At 37.8% G+C, this 16,392-nt stretch overlaps 1 protein-coding gene across 2 annotated transcripts in view; it reads right to left on the bottom strand.

Annotated features, from left to right (window-relative positions):
* cfap91 (cilia and flagella associated protein 91) overlaps nt 1-13,079 on the bottom strand; it is an 85,137-nt gene extending 72,058 nt beyond the window's left edge. Inside the window, exons 1-3 of one of the 2 annotated variants that reach the window (XM_059968455.1) lie at nt 12,135-13,079; nt 6,864-7,047; nt 3,382-3,458 (exon numbers count right to left, since the gene is read on the bottom strand). In XM_059968455.1, coding sequence (XP_059824438.1) covers nt 3,382-3,458; nt 6,864-6,939 — 153 coding nt within the window. In that variant the 5' untranslated portion in view covers nt 6,940-7,047; nt 12,135-13,079. Of the gene's footprint in view, nt 1-3,381; nt 3,459-6,863; nt 7,048-12,134 lie in introns of those variants that run through there. The other variant, XM_059968456.1, reaches the window with a different exon arrangement.
* Between the last annotated feature and the right edge of the window lie 3,313 nt (nt 13,080-16,392).

The following is a 16,392-nucleotide window of genomic DNA, read 5'->3' as shown; positions in this document are numbered from 1 at the left end:
AGGTGGAAGGAAGTATTGTTGAGATGGCTCTGCAAGTTTGTTATGGATATTAATCGTTAGCCTATTCCTCAAAATGTGTACAAAGTCACCAAGAAAGGGAATGGTATTGACAAAGATGGAATACATGAAGGCGAAAGCAGGGTGGAAATTGGCAGCAAAGGTTTAAAATTTCAGAGTTCATGAAGCAGCTCTGGATCTTTAGATAAAAGACACAGTTGTGGAAACACTCATAGGACAAGTTCATATCTATTTTTATGGGGTTATGTGGATCAATATTTGTTTTAATCCTGCTCTGCCACCCACCCTCAACTCTTTTTCTGATATATAAAAGACTACTTTGCTGTTCTTTCTAGCTGTCATGCAAAACTTCACGTAATCTATATCTTCCTTTCCCTACAGGATCTCAGTCTCCCTTTCAGGAGATAGGCTAGCAGTATACATTAAGCTCAGACCTACTCCCATCACGATCTCAACTATACCCCTTTCACCCTGCGTCCTGTAACTACTTCATTCCATTCTCCCCTTCCTCCATCATGATTACACATTTTCAAATTACAAGCATTTCCATACAGGTTCCTTTGAGATAATCTCTTTTCTACTGGACCATGATATCCTACAACTATGATAGCTAACAAGACAATGACCACTTCTTATCTATTTCCCATATCCTTGCTTTCATACTTCTCCCTCTGGCACAGAGCAAGGTTAGAGTTCCACCAGCAGAAACACCTTCCCTCCCTAGGCAGCACAGTGGGATGTCTGGTTGAGCCAATATCCCACAGCCTGAGAAATCTGGGTTCAATCCTGATCTTAGGAGCTGTTGGTGTGGAGTTTGCACGTTCTTCTTCTGGTTGTGTGACTTTCCTCCGAACACTCTGGTTTCCTTCATGTCCCAAAGATGAGGTAGTCTTGAGGTTAACTGGCTACTATAAAATGCCCCTAATTTGAAAGTGTGTAGAATCTGGAGGAGGATGGTTAAAGCTAGGAAAAATTGACAAGAAAGTAGGGAGATTTTTTTTAAAATGGCATTAACGTAAGATTAATGTAAATGGATGAGTGATGGTCTAATCAGATTAATTAGGCTGATGGGTCTGTTTTCTGCCTATACATGGATTGTGAAATCAGCCACCTGTGTAAATGGCTTAGATTTTTTAATCTCCATAGGGTGGATGGGAGGATGAATATAGGGCCCTGGAGGAGGACTTTGTCAAATGGTGCAGCTCAGTATTAGTAAGACAAAGGAGATGGTGATGGACCTTAGGAAGGCTAAGCCTGCACTGTTCCCTGTTACTATTGATGGTGAAGACATGGATGTGATGAAGATACAATACCTGGGGATGCATCTGGATGACAGACTTGAGTGAAGCACCAACACAGAGGCTGTGTACAAGAAGGTCCAGAGTGGCCTCTGCTTCCTGAGGAGACTGAGGCCCTTTGGAGTATACATGCCTCTCCTTCACATTTTCTACCAGTCTGTTGTCACCAGTACAATCTTCCATGTAGTGGTGTACTGGAGCAATGGCACAAACATGGGTGATGCCAATAGGCTCAATAAACTGATTAGAAAGGCTGGCTCTGTTATAGGAGTCAAATTGGACACACCTGAGGCTGTGGTAGAATAAAGGACCCTACGGAAGATCCTGGCAATTCTGGACAATGTTTCTCAGCCTCTGCAAGCCACCTTGGCTGAACAGAAGAGCACTTTTAGTAATAGACTAAGTCAACTGTGTTGCTCCAAAGAACGCTATGCGGGGTCATTCTTACCCTCAGCCATTAGGCTCTATAATGAGTCAACCCTATAACCGAAAGAAGTAGTGACCCCTCTTGTTAAACTGATTGAGGTAACTTTTTTTTTGTTCTTTCTTACTTCTCTTCTAATATTTATATATCTGTGCACTTGTAATACCACTAAGACACTGTAATTTCCTTTGAGATCAATAAAGTATCTCTCTCTCACAGACCACTTTTCTCAACGTTTATGCTGCTTGTGTTTGATATCAGTCTCTATCTGCCCTTTTAGCTTCTTTTTCATTTTCCAACTGACTGGATAATTGCGACGGTAGTAGAGCGGTTAGCGCAATCACTTTATAGACCCGATGATCACTGTTTGGGGTTTAATTCCCACTTTTTGTATGTTCTTCCCGTGGCCGCAAGGATTTCCTCTGGGTACTCCAGTTTCCCCCACATTCCAAAGACATAGAGTTAGGGTTAGGGCTAGTGAGAAGTGGGCATGCTATGTTAACACCAGAAGCGTGGTGTCACTTAGTCCTCACTGATTTGATCTGATTGAAACTATTCATTTCACTTTGTTTCAATGTTCATCTGACAAATAATGCTAAACTCATCTCATCTGACAACTTTAGAAACTATAGTTTCATTCTAGTACTCCTTTTATGGAGTCCATCCCTCCTTGACATATTCTGCAACTTAAAAACTAACTTGTTTTCTTGCTTCCTCCGTTCTGATGAATGGTTACTGAACTGCATCAGCTCTGTTTCTCTTTCCACAGGTGCTGCCTACTTCCAGAATTTTCTGATTTTATATCAGGAAAGATGTAAAACCTTAAAAGGCCATGTAACTAGCCAGTTTTAACTCTAACATGAGTAACAGCAAGTTATTACAATAAATTCATTTAAGTGTTAATGACTCTTCCAGTTCACGAAGATAAGTGAAGACGCAAGTGCCCATATTGATCTTGAGATGCTATCAGAAATGCTACTCACTCCTAAACTACATAAAAGTCTATTATGTCTTTGACAAGAACAAATAAATAATTAAATGTTCTGTAACTTTAAAAAAGTTCATTAAAAAATCTAACAATAATCTTTTACCTGCCTGATATTTTCCCACTAAATTTAAAAGCATTTTAATATTTGGGATCATACTGGTCACTTCCCTCCTTGCTCCATTCAGATGGAGTGATATTGTAGCCCACAAAGGGATTAGAAAATTCAAGTGAAAGCAACTATGACAATTACTTTAGGGTTGAATTTCATCCTATTTTGCTTGTGTTTAATTGAAAATCCAGTTGATTTTTCTCTTCTCAGGAACGAGATTGTGGGAAAACCAAAAATGTGAAACATGTGAGTGGGAGAAGGGTGAATACAGAGAGCAATACCAACTGTTATTTGCGTTTCAAAAATATAGAAATAGTGTGTAATTTAAAGAAATAAGAAAATGCAGAAACATTAAATATCACTTTCAGAAAACAGGTGAATCATGGTCAAAAATGCATATGAGAAAATTGTTCTTTGAACTGTCATCCATATCAGTTCCATTGAAAAATATGCAACTGCAATCACCCAATCAGCAAAGGAAGATTTTAGTTAAAATTAATTCTAGATATTATTTTACTGATAAACCCCATTTGTGAGTACTCACAAATCTATTAATGGATGCGAATGCCTTCATGGTCATCTTGGCATGGTCTTTTTCGCTAGACAACACGTATAGGGGATCTGTGGCAGACAACAGAAGTTATTCAATGGCTTGTCAATAGAACCCTTTCCACGTACTGATGAGAAATATTGTTGAGCATAAATTAAAATGAAAATGACAGTTTTATATAATCACCAATATTTCCAACCAGTTAATTTCCAATAATTTATAAAGCTGTAACATCAATTTTTACAGAGGTGCATTTATTTGCTTATTGTTTCCTGTGATATCATTCATTCAAAAGTAAATTACACTTATGTTTTGGGAAGATACCACTTCTGAAAATTGAGCTTCTGATTTAGGGGAAAAAAAGCTAACAGGCAGAGGCTTCACACAAAAATAGATTGGCTGATTGGGCCACCTCATCCCAGAATTGCACCAGACCAGAAGATCTGCCACTCCTACCTCAGTGCTGACCTGAACGGAAATCTCATTGCTAGCATATTTATATAAATAGTTTGGGCTCTTGTACCCCTTCTGACATTCTTCGAAATTTTTAATTCTCAGTACTTATTCTGACAGTTTTGGGGGAGTGGGGGTGGAGTTGAAAGCTATGGTTAATAGCCAAAATATTGATATAGTCTAAATTGTCAAAACAAACATTATGATCTGTTCCATTGTGTCACTACCATTTTCAAAAGTTCAAGGTAAATTTATTATCAAAGTGTGTATATGTTACCATATCACACAAACAGGAGAAAATCTGCAGATGCTGGAAATCCAAGCAACATACACAAAATGCTGGAGGAACTCAACAGGTCAGATAGCATTGATGGAAAAGAGTAAGCAGCCGATGTTTCACACCAAGACCCTTCATCAGGACTCTATGTTACCATACACTATCTTGAGATTAATCTTCTTGCAGACACTTACAGTAATAAATATTAGAATCTATGAACCGTACATGAATGGACTGGCATACAACTAAAAATGTGCAAAAGAAGACAAGCCATGCAAATAAAATATACTGAGAACATGAGTTTTAAAGAGTCCTTGAAAGTAAGTCTGTAGGTTGTAGAATCAGTTCAGAATTGTGGTGAGTGAAGTAATCTACAGCGGTCTAATAAATGTTCCTGACATGGTGAACTAGAACCTAGTTCTTCTGTACCTCCTGTCCAATGGTAGGGTTTTCCCAAAACCCTGCAATCTCTTTTATACAAACTACACACACAAAACACTTGAGGAACTCAGCAGGCCAGGCAGCATCTATGGAAAAGCCAAACAGTCGACGTTTCAGGCCGAAACCCTTCGTTAGGACTGTAAAAATGATGAGAAGTTAGATCAAGAAGATGGGGGGAGGAGAAAAGTAAAAGATGGTAGGTGATGGGTGAAACTGGGAAAGGGCTGGAAAGCTGATAGGTGAAAGAGATAAAGGGCTGGAGAAAGGGGAATCCGATAGGAGAGGGTAAAAGACCATGCTAAAAAGAGAATGGGGAGGGGCACCAGAGGGAGGTGATGGGCAGGTAAGGAGATAAAGTGAGAGAGGGAAACAGGAATGGGAATGGAGAAGGGGGGGGCAATTACCAGAAGTTGGAGAAATCTATGTTTCACATCTTTTATATGAGGTTAGATGCCAATTGTAAATTACTTTGTAAGTCCCATTCATGTTGCTGCATAGCATCTACCTCTAACGGAATTAATGGAACCCAAAACAGAAAATTACTGTGACATCACAATGGAGCTAATTAACACTCCACCTGTAAAACAAGCACATTTAAAAGGAAAATTAATAATTCTTTGGTAAATGATAGGATAGAACTTTGATTATGAACTATATACTGGAGGTTACTTAGAATCATGAGAGACCTGACAATATAAATCTATGAACAACTTAGATAGTCAGTCTTTTACCTAGGGTGAAAGAAATGTCAAATTCTAGAGAACATGCACTTAAGATGTGGAAGGGATGGGGGGAAGCTTAAAGGAGAACGCAAGACATTCTGCAGATGCTGGAAAACCACAGCAACACACAATATACTGGAGGAACTCGGCAAGTCATTCAGCATCTGTGGAGAGGAATAAAGAGTTGATGTTTTGGGCTGAGACCCTTCATCAGGACTGGAATTTAAAAGAGATGTGCAGGCCAAGTTTTATTACCCCACCCCCATTCACACAGAGTGGTGGATGCTCGAAACATCCTGCAAGCTTGGTGGTGGAAGCAGACAAGATAGTGGTGTTTGAGAAGCAGATGGATAGGCACATGAACATGCAGGAAGTAGAGGGGTGATGACCATGCTCTATGTATAAATATTTGGGAGAAAAATACTTGATCAACAGGCTTTTGAGAATCAATGTTATGCATGAGTAAACCTACAGTTCAGCTAAAAAATAAATGCACTAGGAGATTAACAGCAAATTTTGTTCATCGAGGTATTTATCTAATTAAGTATCCGAGTCTAACAGTTTTATTACAAATTTTTACCCATCTTAAAAAAGGTAACAGATGTAGAAATAAGCTTATCAAATCACAGACTGTACAAAATTATTGTCAAACCACAGGAATTCTGTCAGTGTGCAGCAAATTGCTATTCATGTTCTAAAGTACCACTATAATTTGGTTTTAAAGCTCCGTTTTATGATGGGTCTGTTCCTATCAAAATTCAATTGTGTGCTCCTTGAGGCATTACATCTACTGATCCTTTTCTTTTGCCCCCATTTCTTTAACACACTAAGCAAGAAAATTAAACAATAGCAACTGATGGCAAAATAATGCTACCATGTCAGTGCAATCTATATCACTGCAATCTATAATTTATCACGTATAATGCTTCTACAACTACTGATTATAATTACCCTCAATTATCATATTTCATCCCACTCAATCCAACTTCTGATCATGTCCTTAACAATGTAGTCCATTTTCCCACTAATCCTAGCCCATGGGGAAACCCGGCAGCCATCTCTTGCCTTGATTGCCCGATTCATCCGTCAACACTGAGCGCTACCCTTCTGATTCCCAACCCTGTCCCCACTGTGACCCCGCGAGTTCAGTTCCAGCACATAGACGTACACTGTGGAATGAATGAAGAATTTGGGTGTAAGTCTCGAGTCTATAAGATCCAACATGAACTCTCTAACCCATTTTATGGATGTCAACCTATTCTTGTGTCAAAAAGCTAAATTTCAAAGGCAGTGCCTCTAGATTACTCCCATTACTAGACAACAGCAAGACTCTAAGTAAATAAATGAAAGGCCCAAATTTCTTGTAGCAATGTAACATATATTTTATGAACATACGCTAATAAAAATAAACTGGTCGCCCAAACGAAACTGGGCTCATACTTCTCACGCGCGGGTTAACCTTCCCTTTTGGCACTATCAGGAAAGCAGAGGATGAAAGTCAACGGAAAAAAAGTAAAATTATCTTACAAAATACTGAAACAAATCAATTAGAAGCAACCCCAGAATGGAGCGACCAGATTTACCGTAAATATAGTCGTGCGGCCGCTCGGTCTTGAATCGTTGCTTTCCCTTCAGGTTCTGAGTCAGAGTGAAGCTCATGGCGCTTGAATTAAAAAGGCAGTAGATAATTTTTAATCAAACGCTTCAGCAACTGCCGATAGCAATTCTCTTGTACTTGTTTTCGCCGATGGAATTCGTTCAACAATCCTGTTAGTAAACGAGAGTAACCATAGTAACGCCTACATGAAATGCAAACGAGAGTCGAAACAGAAGAGGTGAACCTGTAAAGCAGTCATCCAAATGCAACGCCACCTGTCCGCCAAGGTACTTAGAGTTACCTCCTATGACAAACAGAAATGGAACCGTCTAAAATCGATTAATGGATACCCTCCCCGTAAGAAGACCTGAAAGTTGAGGAAAGGCTTCGTTGTACAGTGCCTTGAAAACATATTCAGCCCAAGCCCTTTGTTCATATAAATGAGTATTACAACAAGAAATTTTGATTAATTTGATTGAAAATTTAAATTGATGAATCACATGCTCATTTTTCCACAGTAGAACCCAAAAAATTCAAAATCTGAGATGTTAGCAGTTCACCCCCCCACCCCACCTTTGCTCAGTACTTAGTTGAACCCACCTCTCACAGCTATTACAACCAGTAGTCTTTTTGGATAAGTCTCTATTAGCTTTGCTTTGCCCATTGGAAAATTGCTCAATCTGTGCCAGGTTAGTTGGAGAGCAATCTTGAGGTCTTGCCAGAGATATTTGATCAGGTTAAGATCAGGTCTTTTCACCACACAAGGATATCAGCTTTCTTCATTTGAAGCCATTCCATGCTTGGGCTGGTTGTGTGCTTTGGGTTGTTGTTCTGCTGAAATGCCAGTTGAAGCTTTCTGGCAGGTTTTTTTTTTAAATCCATGATCTCTCTGTAATATCAGCATTCATCTTCCCATCAATCTTGACCAGATTTCCAAACCCTGCTGCTGAAAAGCATCCCCATAGCATGATGCTACTTCCACATACTTTACAGAAGGATGGTGTTTAAAACATAAAAACATAAGAAATAGGAGCAGGAGTAGGCCATCCAGCTCAACGAGCCTGCCCCGCCATTCAATAAGATCATGGCCGATCTGCATGTAAACTCAGCTCCATCTACTTGCCTTTTCCCCATAATCCTTATTCCTCTACTATGTAAAAATCTATCTAACTGTATCTGGAATATATTTAGTGAAGAAGCCTCAACTGCTTCCCTGGCCAGAGAATTCCACAGAGTCACCACTGTCTGGGAAAAAGTTTCTCATCTCTGTCCTAAAGTTTCTCCCATGAATCTTGAGGCAATGTCCTCTAGTTCTAGTCTCACCTACCAATGGAAACAACTTTCCTACTTCTATCTTATCTATCCCTTTCAAAATTTTGTATGTTTCTATAAGATCCTAGCTGATGTACAGCATTAGATATATACCACACATACCGTTTAGTGTTGAGGCCAAGAAGTTCCAATTTAGTTTCATCCAACCACAAGACCTTTTCCTACATCTTTACAGTATCTTCTAAGTGATGTATTGCAAAATCTTTATAGGCAAGGATATGCTTTTGTTTAGCTGTTAATGTGGTGTAAATGTAATTCACAAATAAAAATTCTCAGTTACATTTCTTCAAAATCCCTGTTGTAATACTCATTTATGTGAATAAAAGGTTGGGGTCTGAAAATTTTTTCAAGGCATTGTATAATGTTTTGTGGCCAATAAAACTGCTAATGCTGCAGATTAATAGATAATTGAAGAAACTATAGAATAATCCCCAAAATGCAGTTAACAGAAAACTCCAAGCGATGCTAAGATATTCTTGTTTTACTTCTAGTGAAAATTCCCAAAACTGAAATAGATCTGTTCACTCCCCCAGCCTGACTGGGAAACTCTTGACATCAAGGTTCAGTTTTCAGTCAATTATAACTGGTGACCATGGAGAAAAACATTGTAAACAATTATATTGGAAAGAAATCACCAGTTATCCCCAAAGACATGTTATTTGCATGACCACTTTAGATGTATAATTAAGAGTTATATGAGGAAATGGCGTGGCTATACTCTTGGCTAAAAAATATTGGTTGGAAATTACTTATACCATTCATTTTACATACAGCTGCCCAAAGTTTGACATTGGCTTGTTAGCAGACATTTCTATAAATTTATCTTGTAAACTATATATAAAAGGTGTATGAGGACATTATACAGTGTTCTTTTGTAGTTTGAAAGATAGCTACCTGATCGTACTCAGTCCACTAATATGTTCTAACCCTGCAACAGCCTCATCTACTTACTCTCTGAGATCTTACATACTAAGGTGCCATCAATCTTCTTTGTTACTTCTTCAAAAATTCAACCATGTTAGTCAGATGACATACCTTTAACAAAGCCATCCTGTTCCTTTCTAAATGCTGTTTAATGATATCTCCTAGAATTTCTTTTCAATAACTTGTCCACAACCAATGTTAGATGGATTGGCATATACCTAGACTTTCACTTCCTCATTTTTTCCCATCTTTGCACACTGCAGATACAAACCCCACCCCCCCCCCAGCCCCAGAAACCGAGACTGCATCTTTTGAGCATAGTAATTTATATCGTTGCCTCCCTCAAAGTTAATCGTCTCTAAGGCTACATATTCTTCTTTAATTTCAGAGATAAAGATGAATTTCTTCAGCCAGGGTGGTGAAACTGTGGAATTCAGTGCCACAGAGAACTATGGTAACCAAGTCATTGGGTATAGTTAAAGCAAAGATTGATAGGTTCTTGATTAGCAAGGGTGTTAAAGGTTATGGAGAAAAAGCAGGAGAATGAGGTTTAGAGGGATACTATATCAGATATGATGGAATGGCAGAGCAGACAATGGGCCAAATGGCCTACGTCTTACGGTCTTAATTTCAATGCATATAAAATATCTTTACAAAGTTTTCATGTAATCTGCTTTGTTAAACTACCATTTTGGTTTTCAATATGACCTATTATTTCCTGTAGGTCCTACTTATTTCCTTTTAATTTGATTTTAGGATTGTCCTCTCTCTTTCTCGCTATAGTATTGTGTTCTTGGTATCTGTCACAAGTTTTCTTTTATTGTGCTATCTTACACTGCATATTCTAGGATACTTGCAATGATCTGGTCATGGCAGTTCTCATTATTTGTTAGAAATATAGTTGATCTCAAACATTTGTTATCTCTTCTTTTAAAGTATCTCAGAGCTCTCCTTTCCCTTTATGTCACTGATTAAGGCAACTTTTGCGAGATTATATCTTGACCTGGCAATAATGGTCTTGCCACATTTAAAACAGGAATAGAAATTGGTTTATTATTGTCACATGTACTGAAGTACAGTGAAATGCTTGTCTTGCATACTGTCCATACAAATCAATTAATTACACAATACATTACAGTATTATAAGGCAAAACAGAATGCAGAATAAAGTGTAACAAATTCAGAGAAAGAGCAGTACAGGTAAACAACAAGGTGCAAGGTCATAACAAGATAAATTGTGAGGTCAAGAGTCCATCTTATTGTTCTAGTGAACTTTCCAATAGTCTTATAACAGCAGGGTAGAAGCTGGCCTTGAGTCTGGTGATATGTGCTTTTGTGATAAGCTTTTGTGTCTTCTGCCCAATGGTAGAGGGAAGAGAGAGTGTCTGGGGTGGGTGCACCTTTGATAATGCTGGCTGCTTTAATAAGACCATGAGAAGTATAGACAGTCCTTGGAGAGGAGACTAGTTTCTGTGATGTGCTGAGCTGCACCATCTTGTCACAGGCAGTGGAGTCTCCATACCAAGCTGTGATGCATCTGGATAGGATGCTTTCTATAAGGTACTGATAAAAATTGTTAGAAGTTGATGGAGACATGCCAAAATCCAATATCCTCCTGAGGAAGAAAGTACAATTATAAGCTTTCTTGGGATCTCTGTGGTTGGACCAAGACAAATGTTCACTCATAGGAACTTGTAGCTCTCAGCACTGTTGATGTAAACAGGAGCATGTATACCACCCTCTTCCTGAAGTCAATGATCAGTTCTTTTATTCCGTTAACAAGCAAAGTTAATACTATTGATAGAATGGTGCAGAGGAGTGATTAAAAAAAAAGGATGACACAAGGCAAACAGATAGTAACAAAAGTAAATGGATAAAAGTTTGGTCCACAGGACCCGTAACAGGCAACTAGAAAATCATTATCAGCACATACAGTCTGAAATAATATAAAAAGGGTTACATTCTGAAATTGTTAAATATGGTATCTAGTCCAGAAAGAGCCTAAGTGAAAGAAAAAGTGGGTCTCCTAAATAGTTCTTTCAACTTGTAATACTGTAGGAGACTGAGTCTGAAAGAATCGGAAATTAGACTGGGAGGAAATCCAAAATAACACAAAGCAGAATCTTAGGAAATGCTTGTAGACTAACTAAAGCTATTTGGCAATCATACTAGACTGTTATTCATGATGCAACCTCTCTTACATTGGAAGACCAAATACAAATTGCATTTTGTTTTATACTAATATCTTGATGTAATTAAAACCTGATGGTTATATTTTTCACTTCTGATTACTTCTTTCTTCTCAAATGCTGTCTAACCTCCAGAACTAACCCAGCATTTTTTATTATTATATTAAAGGTTATGTTTTACTTAACTTCAACTAAACTTGCCTAATTATTGGGCGTGGCCATTTTGGAGCAAGTTAATATCCAAGTCACAGGTAAATTGCCAACAGTAATCAATTAGCACTTCTCCCTTGAGAATGATATTGAATAATTCCCTTCATTACAATTCCAACACCGTGGTGAAATATTGCTTAATTTTTATTGGTCATTTTTTCCACAAACTTTGAACTTTACCTTGAATCTTCACTGCTTTAAATTCAGATTTTTACAAAGACTTTCTGAATAAACTCAAATATCATAGCCACTTGGAATGTTAACTATTGTTTTTGAAAACACTTAGATTATTGAAGAAGTGTTTCCATTTTGTACAGGGTGCTTGTAATTAGGTGATATGGAAAGATGATGTTGCGGTTTGATGTTCAAAGTTTCATATTTTAACCACATTCTTTAATAGGGGTACAATCATACTAATTTCTACAAAACAACTAACATTTATATGTCTTATTATATACAGTAGTAAAGCATTTCAAGAGCTTCTTACTTAATCTAGATGAAAGTTATATTTGTAATTTACACATTGTTATACATTTGGTATACTAATTCAAAGGCTAAATGGTTTGTAACATTTCCATTAAAGAAGATCTTGTGTTACAAACCTCCAAAATAAGCACCATCCGAAAGCAGTTTTTGATAGTAAGATGTCTCCACTGAAACAATACCAGATTCAATGAAGAACATCCTTTCTGCTACAGCACCTTCTCTTATTATCACATCATCCTCCTGAAAGACTTCATAACGAAGATTTGTGATAACAGCTTTCAAAAAGTTCGGATCTGCATTTTGGAACATTGGCACATTATTGACCAAATTTCTGCACAGATAACCCAAAATATCCTGTAATAAAATAATAAACAATATTACAGCTACTGATTTTGAAGACATGCTAAAATAATTCATCACTATGAAGTGACAGCCAGACAAGCCACTACCTGATATTTGAATTTGCCCAATTAATGTTACAAACTTCTTGAATTCTAAGCAAAGAGCATCAGGAAAGGATGAAATAGTGGTGTTCAGGTAAAGACTGGCTGAATTGCCATCTTATTAAATGGCAGAGTGAAGGCAAGGGGCTGATTGGCCTACTGTTGTTTTTTCACAGTATGTATAGACTCTACTCCTATCAATCTTATTTTCCTTGTTATTTTTACATTCACTCAAATGGAATCAATATCCTCTAATCCCACAACAGCATGTATTTCATTTCTTATTAAAGTGTCCCCTTTTACTTTTTATTGATCTTCCTAAAAGTCAAATATCTCTGAATATTAATTTCCCAGTTTTGTTCAAACAACCATACCTCCATTAAATAAGAATAGCCTCTCCTATTGTATTACACCATTCATGTATTTGCCACTTTTGCAGTCCTCTCAGTAAGTAAACCCATGATGTTGTGCCTACCTTTTTTTTAAACTCTACTCTGAAATCAATTTAACACTTTCCTTCCACATTGCCTTCATTTTATTTCTTCCTTGTAGCTATTAAGAGTCTCTTAAATTTCTCTAATGTATCCGCCTCAATCACCATCCCTGCAGTGCGTTCCATTCACTTACCACTCTGTGTAAAAAAAACCCATCGCTGTCATTTCCACCTTGAGAAAAAGGTGCTGGCTGTACACCCTATCTATACCTCTTATCATCTTGTACACCTCTATCATGTTGCCTTTCATCCTCCCTCACTCCGAAGAGGAAAACCCTAGATTTTCAACCTTTCCTCATAAGACATGCTCTCCAATCCAGGCAGCATCCTAGCAAACCACCTCTCCACCCTCTCTAAAGCTCCCACATCCTTCCTATGAGGCAAACAAAACTGAACACAATACTCCAAATATGATTTAACTATAGTTCCATAGAGCTACAACATTACCTTATGGCTCATGAACTAAATCTCCTGACTAATGAAGGCCAGCACTTCAAACACTTTCTTAACCATCATATCAACTTGTGTGGCAACTTTGAGGCACCGAGATCCCTCTATTCTTCCACACTGCTGTGTATCCTGCCATTTATCTTGTACTCTGCCTTTGAGTTTGACCTTCCAAAGTGTATAACTTCACACTTTCCCAGATTGAATTCCACGTGCCACCATGCAGCCCAACTCTGCATCCTACCTATGTTCCGTTGTAACTTTTGACAGCCTTCTATATTATCTGCAACATAGCAACCTTTATGTTATCTGTAAACTTATTAACCCACTCTTCTACATCCTCATCCAAGTCAATAGTAAAAATTACAAAGAGCAAGATCCCTCCAGGTCACCACTGGTCACAGACCTCAAGTAACATATACCCCACATAGTACCTTCTATGGACAAGCCAATTCTGAATTCATGCAACCAAGTTTCATTGGATCAAATGCATCCTAACTTTCTGAATGAGAAACAGGAAACCTTGTTGAATGCCTGACTAAAATTCATATACATAACATCCACTACTCTACCTTCATCACTACCTCAAAGAATTCAATCAGGCTTGTGAGGCATGACCAGCCCTTCAATATGATTGCTATTCTCAGTAAGACTATGCTGCTCCAAATGCTTGTAAATCCTGTGCCTAAGAGTCCTCTCAAATAGTTTCTCCTCCACTGACATAAGACCCATTGGTCTATAATTCCCAGAATTGTCCCTATTACCTTTCTTGAACAAAGATATAACATTTTCCTCCTCCATTTTTCTGGTATTACTCCTGTGGCCAGTGAGGATGCACAAATCATCGACAAAGGAGTAATAATTTCTTTACTCGCTTCTCGTAGTAACCTAGGGCATATCCAGTCAGGCCCTGGGGACTTGTCAACCCTAACGTTCTTCAAAAGTTCCAGCATACCCCCTTTCTTAACGTTGACCGTTCCAGCACATCAACCTGTTTTATGCTTCCTTCATATTCGTCAACATCCTTATCCCTAGTGAAACTGAAACAAAGTATTTATTAAGAACCTCTCTCCCTCTGCTGACTTCAGGCATGTTTACTCTTTTATCCCTGATCAGTCCTACCCTCACTCTAGTCATTTCTTTGCTCTTCATCTTCATGCAGAGCATCTTAGGGTCTTCCTTAATCCTACTCATCAAGGCCTTCTTATGTCTCCCAAGCTCCTTCCTGGCGACCTTATAACTCTCAAGAGCCCTATCTGATCCTTCCTTCCTAAACCTTAAGGATGCTTCTTTCTTCCTCTTGTATAGAAAAGTTCCACTTCTCTTGTCAACCATGGTTCCTTCACTCTACCATCCTTTTCTTGTCTTAATGGGACAAACCTATCCAGACCCCATGCAAGTGCTTCCTAAACAAACTCTGCATCTTCATTTTGCATTCCCCTGAGTACATCTGGTCCCAATTTATGCTCCCAAGTTCCTGCTTAATAGCATCATATTCACCCTCCACCAATTAAATACTCTAAGGTTATGCTAAAGGTCAGAGAGCTGTGGTCACCTTCTCTGAAATTCTCAGCCACCAAGACTAGGTTCATTGTTTAGTACTAGATTACTTAAAATTTCTTAAAATTCTACATTTTCCTTGATGTTCAGCATTCTACATGTTTTTTTCTTAAATCAATACCTCTCTCAAATATTCGGATAATTCAGAAACAATTCCTTCTTGATCAAACCATTTGCCATGATAACGCTCTCTGTAATAGCTTGAAATCTTCAACTGTAAATTCCGAGGGAGTCTCCTATTTTTCATGTACTGTTTTACTTGACACAGCTGAATTGAAGAGATGTTAAAAACATTTAAACTAATCTCTTAAATACTTGCATTTTTCAGATCCAAATAACACCTTTGTGTAACAAGCAAAGCAAGATACTCACGTAATTGAACAATAGTTCTTCAAATTCTTTGGTGGAACAAGATCTGCAACTCTAATTTATGCAAAATCAATTTTAAAAATAAAATGTAACAAACTCACACAAAATAGACTGAATTTTACTTTGCATCTAAAAGTAAATTAATATATTCAATAGATTATGTTCTTAGTGTTGGTATTAAAATTTTGTGTATTTTGTCAACGTACATATTGGCTCAAGAGAGAGCTCACATAACTTGATCAATCAACTTAAAAAAAACTAATGGAAATAATTAATAAAAGGCACATATAACAGCGGAGATAAGCTGGATATTACAAATTGAGTTAACTCTATTTTACAATAGCTGTAATTATATTATACCTAAATGTTAGTTCTGCCAAAATTTAAATCAAATCTATTGTTTTGATACATCTGGTTTATGAATTTAAACTTAATTCCATATAATGTGATCGTAGGACATGTGAAAAATATTCAAATATATGTCTTTCAATAACCTACACTGACACAACAGAACGCATGGAAATTACTTAGGATTTCATGTACTCATTGTGATAATAAGCGTAATAATTCTGTCACATCGAGGTGAGAATATAAGAAACCTCGCGAAGGTCATTATATTATTCTCCATTTTTACCAAATCTCAGTTTGACACACTGCATATTTGATCGGGTCACTGATTCAAGTTCCCATATTGACATACGTGATGACACGGTATTGATAGAGAGCATATATCAATACTAGATATAAGCTGACACTCAAATGCAAAACAGTGGGGCTGCAGCATTGTCAAAGCAATCAATTTGCTGATAAGATGCCGAACTATATGCTATTACTGCTCTTTACACCTGCTGGTGTTTAGGGCAGCAATGAAGCTCCTTCATCTCCTTGGTGGTGTTCAATATTTTCTTCATCATGCCAGTAGTTTCCTCTTGGTTTTCATTATTGTTACCCATGCAAGTCATGGGTGCAGACAGATGCAGAAAGGTTCTTCGTTGTTATTTCTGTAACAGTTCTGATTGACCAGTCGGGGTTGTTAGCTCTGAACTTAACCCCTGACACTGG

The sequence above is a fragment of the Hypanus sabinus genome, chromosome 4 (assembly GCF_030144855.1).
Source record: "Hypanus sabinus isolate sHypSab1 chromosome 4, sHypSab1.hap1, whole genome shotgun sequence".
Classification (NCBI taxonomy): domain Eukaryota; kingdom Metazoa; phylum Chordata; class Chondrichthyes; order Myliobatiformes; family Dasyatidae; genus Hypanus; species Hypanus sabinus.
Note: the sequence above shows the minus strand (reverse complement) of the source record. Positions and strands in the feature narration are given on the sequence as shown.